At 38.9% G+C, this 14,034-nt stretch overlaps 1 protein-coding gene across 1 annotated transcript in view; it reads left to right on the forward strand.

The window, feature by feature from the left end:
* HECA (hdc homolog, cell cycle regulator) overlaps positions 1 to 4,575 on the forward strand; it is a 44,984-nt gene extending 40,409 nt beyond the window's left edge. Inside the window, 1 exon segment of the mRNA XM_070376767.1 lies at positions 1,160 to 4,575. Within this exon segment, the coding sequence (XP_070232868.1) occupies positions 1,160 to 1,324 (165 nt within the window). The 3' untranslated portion in view covers positions 1,325 to 4,575.
* The last annotated feature ends 9,459 nt before the right edge of the window (positions 4,576 to 14,034 follow it).

The following is a 14,034-nucleotide window of genomic DNA, read 5'->3' on the forward strand; positions in this document are numbered from 1 at the left end:
AGTTTAATCCCAGACACTTTTTTTTTTTCTTGCCTCTTACTGGAGTGGACTTAAAAAAAAAAAATCAATTTTTTGACTTAAAAAAAAAAAAATCAATTAACTATATTCACTGAGAAAGGTACAAATGTTAGATGCTACAAAGGCATCAAGGAGTGTCTTCAGGAAGACTTTAAGGCCGAAATAAGCAGGAATTCATTATTAGAAACGAGTAACAGGTTAAAGAGAGTGGTTAAAGAGAGAGGTGTGCTTAGAATTTCACTTTTAATACTGTTCAGAGAGATTAGTCAGTTAAAAGGGAGTTTATCTCAGGTAGACTGTAATGACTAAGAGGGTAGGCTCTGGGTAAGCTACTGGGGTTCAGATCTCAGCCCTTCTGCTTTATCACCATGTGCTTCAGTATGATCATCTAAAATTGATATACTACTACCTACTTATGGGAGCGTTTTGAGGATGAAGTGGTTTTAGAATGCATCTAAATTGAGAGCCTGCTGTACTTTATAATTTCCTATTATTCACTGAAGTCCTTGGACCTATTGCTGAAAGCTTAGGTCTGGTGCTGCTAGAGGGAGGCCAGGGCATGAATGAAGGCACAGTGTTCTTGTAGGTTCCAGAAGCCTCAGCGTAAACATGGCCCTTATTTCCAGATCCTCAATTTTACTAGAGTATTTGAGGGAAATTTTATTTTTACCTCAAAGAAAGCAGAAGTGTAGTTAGGAGTAGAATGAAAAATGTATATACATTTAAGAAATAAACTCAAAAACAATCTTCAAAGAAATTTCATGCAGGTTTGGATGAGAGAGGTTGGTTTCAGCCACTTATTAAAACCCACAGGGAAGAGATTTTCGATTGTTAGGAGTTTTACTGGAGAAGTTTAGGCAGTACAGGTCGAGAATTTTCTTCCCATCTGTAGAGTAATTACAAGCAGTGCTGCGCATCAGGAGAGAAATGAAGAATCGTTAATCTTTTAGGCTGATGGGTAAATATTTGCATGTATATCTCATGCTTATCTGATGCTCTGCCCGCTCTGTTTGGGGTAATAAAGGGATGCTTTATTAAACTCTTGATCAGTTTCCCAGGTAAGCAGTCTTGAGTGTGGTTTGGCAATGCTGGGGGTGCAGAGGGGTAGTGTGGCTCACGGCATCTTGTGCTCCCCCCGCAGGCCCGTCTGAACTGTAAGCACTGTGGGAAGCCGGTGATCGACGTGCGGATTGGCATGCAGTACTTCTCCGAGTACAGCAACGTCCAGCAGTGTCCACACTGTGGCAACCTGGACTACCATTTCGTGAAGCCATTTTCCTCCTTCAAAGTTCTTGAAGCTTATTGATGAAAGCTTTGCTTTAGTAATAGCTATTTTATTGATATTACTTTGTTACATATCTTTTCTAGGGAAGCCTTCTGTGACATTCATTTCTTTTCTAATTGAAAGGAGAGTTCCTTTGTGTACTTGTGCCTGCCCCTTGCCCTCTCTTGACTCCCATGTGTTAGTCTGTGGTCATGACCAGCACCCAGCCAGGTACTCCTGTGAGCTTGGGGGAACGGTTCGCTATCACTAAGAGTCTCTCAGGCAGCTTTTAGGGTGGTGGGGAGGATGGGGTGAATTTAGGAAAAGGATTACATGGTCGTAAACTGAGAGCATGGAAGGAGTTGGGAAGAAAATGTTAACTGTCTAAAGATCCACTTTTAAGTCTTCTCTGGGCCTTGGGAAAAACATGTGACAAGTGAATGTAACCTGTGCCTGGAGAGCTGATGGTGTGTTTGTCCTCTTTGGTTTGGCATTCTGCAGCACACACTGACCTGCCACTTCCCTTCACCGACAGATCACTGGGAAGTGGACATGAGCCCTGATTCTATCCCTGTTGTATTCTAGCAGCCAGTTTTCATACTGAAAATAATATCCAAATTATAAGACATATGAAAACAATGGGTGTCGCACATATTTTTAGGTAAAACTGACCCGTAACAAAGAGAATATGCTAAAAGAATTTGGAAATGATGCATACTGACTCAGAGGGCAAAAGGGCAGAACGCTGTCATTTGAATTGTATCTTTGAGGTTGGTCAAACAAGCTTGTAAGGAGAATTCCATGAATAACCTGATTTGGGCGGTACTGATTTATATAGGTTTATACTGTCGAAGTGTCATTTGATGTCAGATTCTTCTCACAGCCACAGACCCTAACTGGTAAGTTTCACAAGCAGTCATTGCCACACTTAGCTTCCCCCCAAACTGCTTATGGCTGCATTTTACTCTGTTAGTGCTGAGTTTCCAAAATCAAAGATTTGACCTTCAGAAGGAATGGAAAAAAATTATTTGTGAAGCTTTGAGGAAAAGAATAATTTTAGTATTTCTTTTTAAAGTGTTTCATTTTGGAAGATCACCAATTAAAATGCATAACAATATGTTTGAGCATAGATTATTCTAAAGATCTCCATGATACCTTACCACTGTTGAAAAAGATGGTAATTTATAGAATTTTGTTAGTCAGAGCATTGAGCTTTCTAAAATACAGCCTCTGTTTATTAGAGTTTCCTGATTTAAATAGACTGACACCCCTTATCTTTATAAAACTGGAATTGGAATATGATTTCTCAAAAAATGAATTTGGTAATTTTAGCTATAATACACATATGTGTTATAAGGATGCTGAGAATATCCTTTTATGGATAACTAAATTTGGGGTTATGTGGATATATTCTATTACTTAGTTTATATCATTTCCCCCTCTCACCTCCAAGAAAACACAGTTGTTTTTCCTCTCAGAAGTGTTTATGCATCATTGCAAGTGAGTTTCAGTTCTGCTACATGGAATATTCAATGTTTTGTTTGAAAAAACACAGCTGACTGTGAGAGTTTGACTAATACTCTTCGTCTTTCGGTTTGGATGATGATAATTTGGCTGACCACATCTAGTTTGCATATAGTTTGATATTTGATGATCTGAAGAATATTTCACAGTGGGGGGAAATGCTCAATGCTCATAAGACACAGCAAGTTGTTATTAGCCTGACAGTGTTTGATGCAAGGAAAAGAGGTCTATAGGACATAGCCCTTGCAAATCTGTCTTTGATACATAAAACTGTAACTGAATCAGCTGTTTCCCTATTGATTCTCTGTCATGTACCAGGTATAAAAAACTTGAGGAGTTTCTCTTGTCTTCAGCGTACCATTGGATTTTATTTCTGAATTTCAGATGAGTAGTAAAATATTTGTAATGCTGTTCTTAAACCCACCTAAATTTCTAAAGAGAAACCTGCTTGTATTATTGTTCTGAAGCTTAAAAGCTTACACGTAGATCACCTACATGCCCCTCAGCCTAAAACTATTGCAAGTGTAGATGCATTCAGTATTTTCCCTTATGTTGTTGTCTACTTTTGGAGAAATAAGTATGAGGAGGTTTCACTGTAGTTGAGTAAAATTTGCTTGTGGCCTTTATTTTGATGGTTCTGTTAGGATTCTGTGGGTGCTAAATTGCTATGCCTTTATGGCATTGCATTCTTGTCTAAAATGGAAAATTTGGCAGATTTGAGAATAAAATATAATTGAGTACGCAACCATGTGAAGAATAAATTTTATTTTGGAATCTGCTGACCTTAATATTTTCATCATACTTTCTAGAAGTACTTTGCTCTGAGTACCTTGATAGGAATTGGAATATACCACAAAAGATGATTATTTTGGTTGAGGTTCAGATGTTAAAGATTATTAGTCATCCAAGAGGTCCATTTTCTGTTTTTCTAATAGTGTTCAAAGACATGAACCCACTTATAGGTAATTTTTATATACTTTAACTTGTTTTATCATTATTTTTAAGAGTTAAACCTTGAACAAATAAAATTACCTGCTTTAGTTTAGTGGGATGACTATTTCTGATGGTATTGTCATCTTCTCTTCAGCCTAGCTCAGTTCTTCACTCTCTTCTGTTTTCTGGTTGCATTTGAAGCAATTGATACACCTATGGCCATGAAGTTAGGGAGTGGGCTGAATTATCCCATTGTAATTAAGAAAGAGCTTTCTCCAAACAGAATATTCCTAGGTGTTTAAATCCTAAAACTAACAGATAAACTTTTAATGTAACTTGTTAGATCACCCAGACTAACTTGCTGAAATCTTTCGTTTTGTCCTGTAAGATCAGTGCTTAACATGCAGTCTCTACTCCTGTGTTCGGGTCAGTCACTCCAGTTTGCTCTTCTCTAGTCTCATGGTAGCAGCTGTTGGGTCATTGCAATCAGAGGTTGGGGAGGAGGTGAGGAGAAAGTGCTCTTGTTCAGTGTTTTGGTTCCTGTAAAAGGATGCTGCCTAACCCAACTCATCTCTGTGTCCTGTTGACTTTATTATTATTCCAGATCATTGAAAGAAAACATAATGGGTGGGCATCATTAACACCAGCTCAAAAATACATTCTTGTCAGTAAAGATTTCTCGTCAAGATGTCTTGGATTGCACTTTTGTTGAGAGAAGACAGTGTAAATAGTTAAAGAATGTTGATAAAATTGAAACATTTGGAATTGTGTGGTGGTAGCAGGTTTCTGTTTGTGAAATGTATGTATTAAAAATAATAAAATTTCAGAAACTAATATTGTATTCTCTCTTTAGTGTGCCACTTTATTTTCTGTTGGGATTTTAGGTTTTTGAATGTGGGATTGTTTGGTCAGAAAAGATAATAGAGAAGTCTTTCCTATGGTTTGGTCACTATTCATGTAGCTATTTCAAAGTCCCTATTGCAGCTAATAAAAACTCAGAACTTTTTTTGCTGTTTAAAAGTGATGCGTCACATACACATTCCCTTTACAACAAAATAAGCATTCTGTATAACAGAGTTGGTTCCATGTGGAGGATCCATAATTATTGTTCTGGTTATAGGGAATTATATCTGACTGAGTAGATAATCCTATTCTACAGTTTGTTGTTGTTGTTTCTAGACCTGCAACAATTTGCATAATGAAAAGACTAGATTATATCCTTCTTCGTTATAAGAAAATGAAAACTGAGTTGTTAAACTTCTTGCTGACTTTGAGGCACTGTGATCTAGTTTAACTTATGTTTCAAATTTCCTTGTTCCCTTCATTTCACATATTATTCTTAGCTGAAGAATTGAAATCCACAAAATGATTAGAGTACATAATAACATGTGGAAAGGAGGGTGAGGAAAGAGTCTCCAGGGGATTCCAAGCTTGTTTTACCATTATTTCCTACAGACATCTGAGATATACATTTTATTTATTCAAAGCCTTAATGACTTGGGATATCATGATTGCTAATAATGTAATTTATTTCAACAAAATTCCTTTGCAATTGTAAGGAACATATAGTTCTTACTATGGTAGAAAGAAAAAAAGTTAAATCAATTATTAAGAATTATGTTTAATGGAGGAAAATTTTATTTGTTCTTAGTGGTTTCCATTTCTTTAAATCTTGCATATGTAGCTTTGACTTAAATTTAGCAGCAGTTAGCTTGCTAATTTTATAGGCTGTTTCTCTAGTAAAGAGTTAAATTTTGGAAGAAAAAAAAGCTTTGCTTGAGCTTTTATTCTTTTTATGTTCTTTCAGTTCTCTATACCTGGGATAAACCTTATCTAATGAATATGAAATATCTTTGAAGATAGTAAAGTGTCATACAGATACACTAGAAATAATGTATTTTTAAAGGATACTTTTATTCTAATGACAATCTTTGACACTGTGATAATTAATTCATATAAGCTCAATTTGGTATTGTCTCAGGGACAGCAAAAATAAACAAAGCACTTTGTCTCATGGTATTCAGTAAAAATACTGATTACATTTGTCAGTATTCAAGTGGAATCCAAGTGGAATCTGGCCCCATAGCACCAGTTCCTGGTGATGGACATCATGCCAGGAGTTCTGATACAGTTGTTTGAAAGTTTAGATCATAACTAAAATCAAGTTTGGAATTATCTAATTACATTCCCCGTAAGCCTAAAAGTAGAAAATTCATAGCTATAACAGTCATAGAATTAGAGATCCCAGAATTTAGAGCGAGGACTGTGTTTTTTGTCATGTTCACATTGTGTGTGTGTGTGTGTGTGTGTGTGTGTGTGTGTGTGTGTGTGTGTGTGGGGCTTCCCAGGTGGCTCAGTGGTAAAGAATCCGCCTGCCAGTGCAGGAGTGCAAGAGACATGGGTGTGATCTCTGGGTGGGGAAGATCTAGAGGAGGAAATGGTAACCTGCTCCAGTATTCTTGCCTTGAAAAGTCCATGAACAGAAGAGCCTGGCAGGCTAGGGCTGCAAAGACTTGGACACAACTGAGCATACACACACATACATTTAATTGAAGTATGGTTGATTTACAATATTAGTTTCACATGTGCAACATAATGATTCTGTGTTTTTATAGATTATATTCCATTTACAATTGTAAAAGATTGGCTATATTCCCTGTGCTGTACCATATATCCTTAAAGCTTATGTATTTTATACATAGTAATTTGTACCTCTTAATCCCTTCTATCATGCCCTTCCCCACTTCCCTCTCCCTGTTGGTAACCAGTAGTTTTGTTCTCTGTTTTGTTATTTTCATTTGTTTGTTTCAATCTTATTGACTGTTACATTCATCTTAAAGATAAACTGAGGCCCAGAGAACTTGCTGCTGCTGTTGCTAAGTCACTTCAGTCGTGTCCAACTCTGTGCGACCCCATAGACGGCAGCCCACCAGGCTCCTCCATCCATGGGATTTTCCAGGCAAGAGTACTGGAGTGAGGTGCCATTGCCTTCTCTGCCAGAGAACTTAAATCTACGTAAATAAGTCTGAACAGTTAATGGCTGACTGGGAATTAAGTCAGGATTTCCTCTCCTGTTTCTCAAAATGACATCAGTGAGTGTGTAGTTTGTTTTCAGTTGAGAGAGAGCTTTGGATTTGTTTTGACAAGGCATGTGTGTGCTTAGTTGCCTCTGACTCTTTGCAACCCTATGGACTGTAGCCTGCCAGGCTCCTCTGTCCATGGGATTTTTGAGAATACTGAAGTGGGTTACCATTTCCTCCTCCAGCCTATCTTCCTGACCCAGGGACCAAACTCCTGTTTCCTATGTCTCCTGCATTGCAGGCGGATTCTTCACCCACTGAGCCATAGGGGAAGCCCTTTGACAAGGTGCTGGATTTCACAGGTACAGTAGCCCTCACTTCAGCGCAGTGGTGCTAAAATGCAAGTAATTCTGAGAGGCTCACTGGGCCCCCTGTGTGAGGGTGACTAGCACATGGGAAAACATCTCCTATTTTTAGAAAGAAGAAAACAAACGGGAACGCTTCTAACTTCTAAAGAGGAGAAAGAATATTTGAAATCAGAATAATTGTGTCTTTTCCCTCATTTTTTGTGTGTTATTTGTTGACTGCTGTTCTTTTGTTAAAATCAGTCATTGCTTGAAGAGAGCTGTGTCTCAGTGTCGGGTGACATTGTAACAGTCTACATTAAGAATCCGTCATTCTTCACTTGGGATCTGACTTTAAGATGTTTCTGGATTCAAACATGTCATGGCTGTCAGATTTGATAGCTTTGGTCTCCCCAACTGGGACAGGGTTTTCCCTTTTGACTAAGTTTTCAAACAGTTGCTCTTGGTGTGTTTCATGTTCAGTTTCTCTTCAGTACTCTTTGTCTGAAGCTCTAGTATTTCAGACTTTTTTGAGTTGCTCTACCTGATCACTGGTTATTTGTAGTGCTGAGAGAGAGAAATTTTTTTCATGGTTGTAGGGGTTATCTCTTGAGCTAATCATTAGTGGCATTCCTAATTATTGTAAAACCATGGATTGGCAATCGATGCCTTACACTTTCTTGTTATTTTTTATCACATCAGTGAATCTTGTATTTTTCTGAGGCTCTGATGACACTGCAGGTGGTTGACGGAGAAAGTAAAGCCAGATGAAGCCCCTGGGCTGGAGTTTGTCTGAAGCTCCAGAAGAACCCATGGCTCTCAAAAGAGAGTGGTTTGGGCCAAGAGTGAGACAGTGGCAGTCCCAGGGGCTTCTGTGACTATTTCACAAAACTTCATGGGGATCAGAATGTTACCTATCGCAAGACTGCACAGGATATCTAAAAGGTCAGTTTATTTTTGGCATGAGTTACAGCAACCTTGGTTATCCCATACTGTTCAGAAACAATGGTATATGCCTTTGATGAATAATATATGAGAACATAAATTAATTAATATCTAATGCTGTTTATTTTACAGACATAACCTTTCAAAACATGAGTTCTGTTAGGTGGGGGGTGGTCTTTGTTGATGGCAGAGTTGAGAAAAAGCCACTTTTTATTATTGGAAGTGTCAGCTTTTTCTAATCTTTGTCCTAATTACCTGTTGTGATACCTTTGCTTTATCTTTTTTCTACCTGCCCATCTTGTCCTTTCTTCTGCCTTCCCTTTCCTGTCAGTTTTCTTAACCACTGGAATATAGTAAAGTGAAGGTGGCTCAGTTGTGTCTGACTCTTTGCAACCCCATGGGTTGTAGCCCACCAGGCTTCTCTGTTCATGGACGTCTCCAGGCCAGAATACTGGAGTGGGTAGCCATTTCCCTCTCCAGGGGATCTTCCCAACCCAGGGATTGAACCCAGGTCTCCTACATTGCAGGAATACAGTAAAAGCCCCTAGACAAACCTAGACATGAGCTGGTTGGTAAATCAAAAAAGTTAAAAGATTGCTACAGTTGGCACAGAAATGGGAAAGTGAAAGTATTGTCGCTTAGTCGTGTCTGACTCTTTGGGATCCCATGGACTGCAGCCCGCCAGGCTCCTCTGTCCGTGGATTTCTCCAGGCAAGAATACTAGAGTGAGTTGCCATTTGCTACTCCATGGGGTCTTCCTGATTCAGGGATTGAACCCATGTCTTCTGCATTGCAGGCAGATTCTTTACCATCTGAGCTACCAGGAAAGCCTGCACAGACGTGGGCAATCTGATCAATGGAAGGATAGAGTCCAAAAGTAAACCACACTTACATAGATGGGCAATTAATTTTTGCCAAAGACATAAAAAGAATTCAGTGAAGAGAAGATAATGTAACAAATGGAGCTGGAAAATTTGATACCATATGTGAAAAACCAAACTTGGATCAAGACTCTTACCTTATTAAAAAAATTTAACTAAAAGTGGATCATAAATGTAAAATCTAAAAAAGATAAGTTGTATTTTATTAAAATTAAGAGCTTTTCAAAAGACATTGAGAAAAAAAAAAAAAAGCCACAAACTGGAAGAAAAGGGCTTAGATCCAGAAAATAATGAATAACTCCAAAATGTAGTAATAAAACAAATGAGCCACTTAAAAAAAAAAAGTGCAAAATACTTGAACGCTTTGCCAAAAAAATTAAAATGGCAAACACATGATAAGATACGCAACATCATTAGTCACTAGGGATATGCAAGTTAAAACCATCATGAAATACCACTACACACCCATTGGAATGACTTTAAAAAAAAGAATACCAATTGCTGGCAAAAAATGTGACATAAAAAACACTCACATGCTGCTGATGGGAAATAGCCAGTAGTTTCTTAAAAAGTTAAACATATACCTATTCTGTGTCCTGGCTTTTCCACTTCTGTGTGTTTACCCAAGAGAAATGAAAGCATGTCCACAAAAAGACTTGTTTAGAAGTTTCTGGCAGCTTTATTTGTAATAGCGCCTAACAGGAACAACACAAATGTCTACATCGACAGGAGAGTGGATGAACAAAATGGGGGCTACCTGTGCTATAGAATAGCGTAGTGTTAGTCGCTCAGTCGCGCCCAACTCTTTGCGACCCCATGGACTGCAGCCCACCAGGCCCCTATGTCCATGGGATTCTCCAGGCAAGGATACTGGAGTGGGTTACCATTTCCTTTTCCAGGGGATCTATCCAACACAGGGATCGAACCCGGGTCTACCTGCACTGCAGGCAGATTCTTTGCCGACTGAGCCATCAGTAAACAGTATACTATAGAAGAGTACTCCACAATAAAAGGGAACAAACTATTGATGCGTGCAACGTGGGTGAGTCTCAAAATAATTACACTAAAGAGAAGTCAGGAGGAGGAAACTATATACTATATGACTCCATTTATGTCGAATTTTAGAAAATGCAAATGAGCCTGTATTGGCAGATCAATTTCACCTGGGGATGGAAAGAGGAAATGGGGGAGGGTTTCTCTGGTGGCTCAGATGGTAAAAATTGCACCTATAATGTGGGAGACCTGGGTTCGATCCCTGGGTTGGGAAGATTCCCTGGAGGAGGGCATGGCAACCCACTCTAGTATTCTTGCCTGGAGAATCCCCATGGACAGAGGAGCCTGGCAGGCTACAGTCCATGGGGTTGCAAAGAGTTGGACACGACTGAGCGACTAAGCATAGCACAATGAGGGGGAGGGTAGGTAAAATGATTACAAAGAGGCATGAGGACCTTTGGAGGTGATGAGTGAGTGAGTGAAGTCACTCAGTCGTGTCCGACTGCGACCCCATTAACTGTAGCCTGCCAGACTCCTCTGTCCATGGAATTTTCCAGGCAAGAATACTGGAGTGGGTTGCCATTTCCTTCTCCATTGGCAGTGATAGATGTGTTCATAATCTTGATTTTGATGATAACTTCTTATATATATGTCAAAATTTACTGTATACTTTAAATATGTGTAGTTTATTATGTGAATTATACCTCTATAAAGCAGAAAAGTCCCACTCCCAATGACTTATATACCATCAATTTTTTTTTTTTTTTAGATTTATATAAGACATACACATTCATTGGGCAGATGTGGTTCTTTTGCTTGTTTTAACGTGTGATTCTGGCACTTGGAGGACCAGGCTGCCTTTCTTGCAAAATCTCCTTTTGTGATGCATTCTCTAAGAAACCTCCCACTTGGATTTCTTCAAAATGGAATAAGAACTTAAAGGCATAGGAGAAACAATATAAATTTATCAACTCTCTCGACTTTGGGGGCTTCTGGCCCCTAATCTTTGACTGTATTATCTCTTGTGTGTATTATACTTAACAACATTTTTGTGTGTATATGATTTGTCCTGTCACTCCAGAGCATCTTAGTGAGTTACTGAAATGGTGTTTTCTTTATGTAATTATATGTCATTGGCTTATGTACTATTTTTATTAAATTACATTTTTGCAGTGCCAAGTATAACTGGCACAAACAAGTGTGGGGACAAACACGACTAACTCTTGGTAAGGACACAGCTTTGCAGGGGTAAACTGTATGGAGACCCTGCCTAAGAGCAGCTACCAGCTACTAACACCCACAGTACTGAGGTCATTCATCACAGTGTAGATTTACAAAATGAACTGGAGTCAGTGCACTTGCTAGATTGGCCAAGGAACGGTTGGTTGAGGATGATTCTCCTGCTCAAGCACTCATACTGTCTTTCATCAGCTGTAAATAGTAAGAGTGTCTGTCTGGGGGTAAGGGTATTATTATTAAGGTTTAAATGAAGTAATGTAAATAAAGTGCTTAATGCAATAAAATGCTTTAGCACATACCCTGGCAGGTAATAAGTGCTAAAAATGCACCTTATTTTGATGATGTATGTTATTTCAGAAAGCTTTTTTATAATAGTAGGGCAGGAAGGACCTTAGAAACGGAGTCAACCCATTTATGTTACAGATGAGGAAAGTGGCCCGACAGCATACACGTTGGCAAGCATTTTGCCGAAAGTGGATAATGCTAAGGGCGCGTCACAGGAGGCTTCTTCCTAAGGGGCTCCTGAAGATGTGGAGAGTTCTCTAATACCAGGGGAGGAATTGCACATCTTGTGTCAGACTCATAAAAGAGCTTCTTTTGAGAGCAGGCTTACTTGTTCAGAAGGCGGATCATCTTCAATAGCTGTGAACATCTTCTAAGAAACTTTTGCCGAATTCTGCCCTTGAAGCATCAGTATTCCTCCCCACAGCCTAAAGCAGTGGGTGTGTGAAGCGAGCTAAAAGCAGCATCAGTGAGGCAGTAGGAAAGAAGGGGGTGAGAAGGTGGTGGGACTAATAAACAGATGACATCTGATTTAGTAAGGTGGGTTAGACATTTCATGAAAGCCATGTTTGATTATGCCTATTTGGGTTTTTAGCTTCACACTGAGACCTGTGCTTTCTTGGGCTGGGAAATGATCCACCTTTTTCCCCCTTCATGGTGAAAACAGACAGGGGCCTGTCATTGTGGTACAGGGATTGTATTTTTCGTCTCAAGTATGCCCATGAAGGCTGGTGTCCATACTCCTGACTTAGTGCAATGAACATCACTTGCAAATGATAATGCTTGGAATGTGACAGTAACAGATCATGGTCACCCTGTGCTGGCCAGGGTGATGTCCTATGGTGTTGGTATCTGTCTCTGCTGGCCCGGTCCAGCTTGAGGCATCAGGTTGCGATGTACCTGCTGAAACACTGCAGGATCAGTAATCCCTAACAGGCATCTGAACTCACTCAGCCAACCCGGACTCGGAGGCAGGAAACCTGGGTTTAAACTGTGACTTCTTTATACTCAGGCATATCAGTTAACCTTTTGGGTTACACTTTCTGTTACCGCAGGAAAACACAAGTACCAACTTTCTAATATTCTTAGAGTAAGGTTTAATGAATTAATAGTTTCATGAATTTATAAACTCTTCACTGAGAAACAGACGTAAGAGGTAAAATGAACAAGTTAGTACTGACTCTGTTTCTACTTAAAAAATAGCATCTATCCCAGATGCTCTTGATTTCTGGTGTTAAACAGCTATGACTATCTCACTAAAATTCGTCTTTCACACGTCATGCTTGACATGCTAACTGCTAGTCAATTCAGTGTTTATTGAGCACATATGTGCAGGGGTAGGAGCCAAAAGGAGTCATGATTGTTTGTTCAGAAGACTGGTCACATTTGATAGCTATGTGCAGCTTTTAAAAACTGCTGAATTCTACTTCTGAAGTGGTGGCATTCCATGAGAGGGGATGAGACTCCTCAAGGTATGTACACCTAAAATATTCTTGCTGAGAATTACTGTGTCATCTGTGATCTTCCCTGACACTGAAATGAAATTTTAAATATAGATCCTTCTTAAAATAATGAATTGAAATTCTAACAAAGCATTTGGCATATAAGATTTGCGTTTTTTGATTAAGAAGAATTTTACTAGATTGAAAAAATTCTGAAGGAGAAGTTTCACTCCTGGCATGTCTCTCATTTACATTTTTGTCAGGTTTATGAATGCATATGTACCAAATTGTGTGCAAGGCAGCAAGAGTTCTTTTTGAAGAATTGTGTTGAAATCACAATCATTTTCCAGGTGTCTTTAATCTGTCATCTAGGTAGATGGGATGTAGGTTCTGGCTCTTACTCTTTTGAAATTTGGATTTTAACATTAAGTATTTATATGATGTTTAGTGTAAGAGGTACTAATGTTTTATTATAGCTTTTGGGGTGAAAAAATTAAAAAGGAGGTAACATGCAAATTCTGTTTCTGTTGCTAAAAACCTTATGATTTCTCTTAAAGCTGATGTGCATATTTGGGTTTGTATTAGTTGAAAGTTTTAAGAAAATATCTGTAGCAAATCATTGAAGCTGTGGAAGAAAGTGTATTCGAAATTGCTAAGTTCTAAAATTCAAAAGAAACGATTTTATCAAAGAAGAATGATGTTTAAAATAGTTCAGGAGAAGTCTTTTTCTTTTAAAACTGTCTCTATTTTGAGATTGGAGTGGGTACTTAGGCACTTTGAGTTTTCTTCGTTTGTGCTGTGCTCTGCTAGGTCACTTCGGTCGTGTCTGACTCTTTGCGACCCTGTGGACTGTAGCCTGCCAGGTTCCTCTGTCCATGGGATTCTCCAGGCAAGAATACTGGAGTGGGTTGCCATTCCCTTCTCCAAGGTATTTTTCTGATCCAGGGATTGAACCTGCATTTCTTAGGTCTCTTGCACTGGCAGGTGGATCTTTTACCTCTAGCATTACCTGGATAAGCCCTTTCGTGGTTTAAATATAATTTAACAAGATACTAATTATGAGTGTAAAGATTTCAAAATTTATAATTCAACCCCAAAGGAAGAAAATCAGAAAGGCCTTGAAGTAAACGGTCTGCTTGTGGAGCTGTG

The sequence above is a fragment of the Bos mutus genome, chromosome 9 (assembly GCF_027580195.1).
Source record: "Bos mutus isolate GX-2022 chromosome 9, NWIPB_WYAK_1.1, whole genome shotgun sequence".
NCBI lineage: Eukaryota > Metazoa > Chordata > Mammalia > Artiodactyla > Bovidae > Bos > Bos mutus.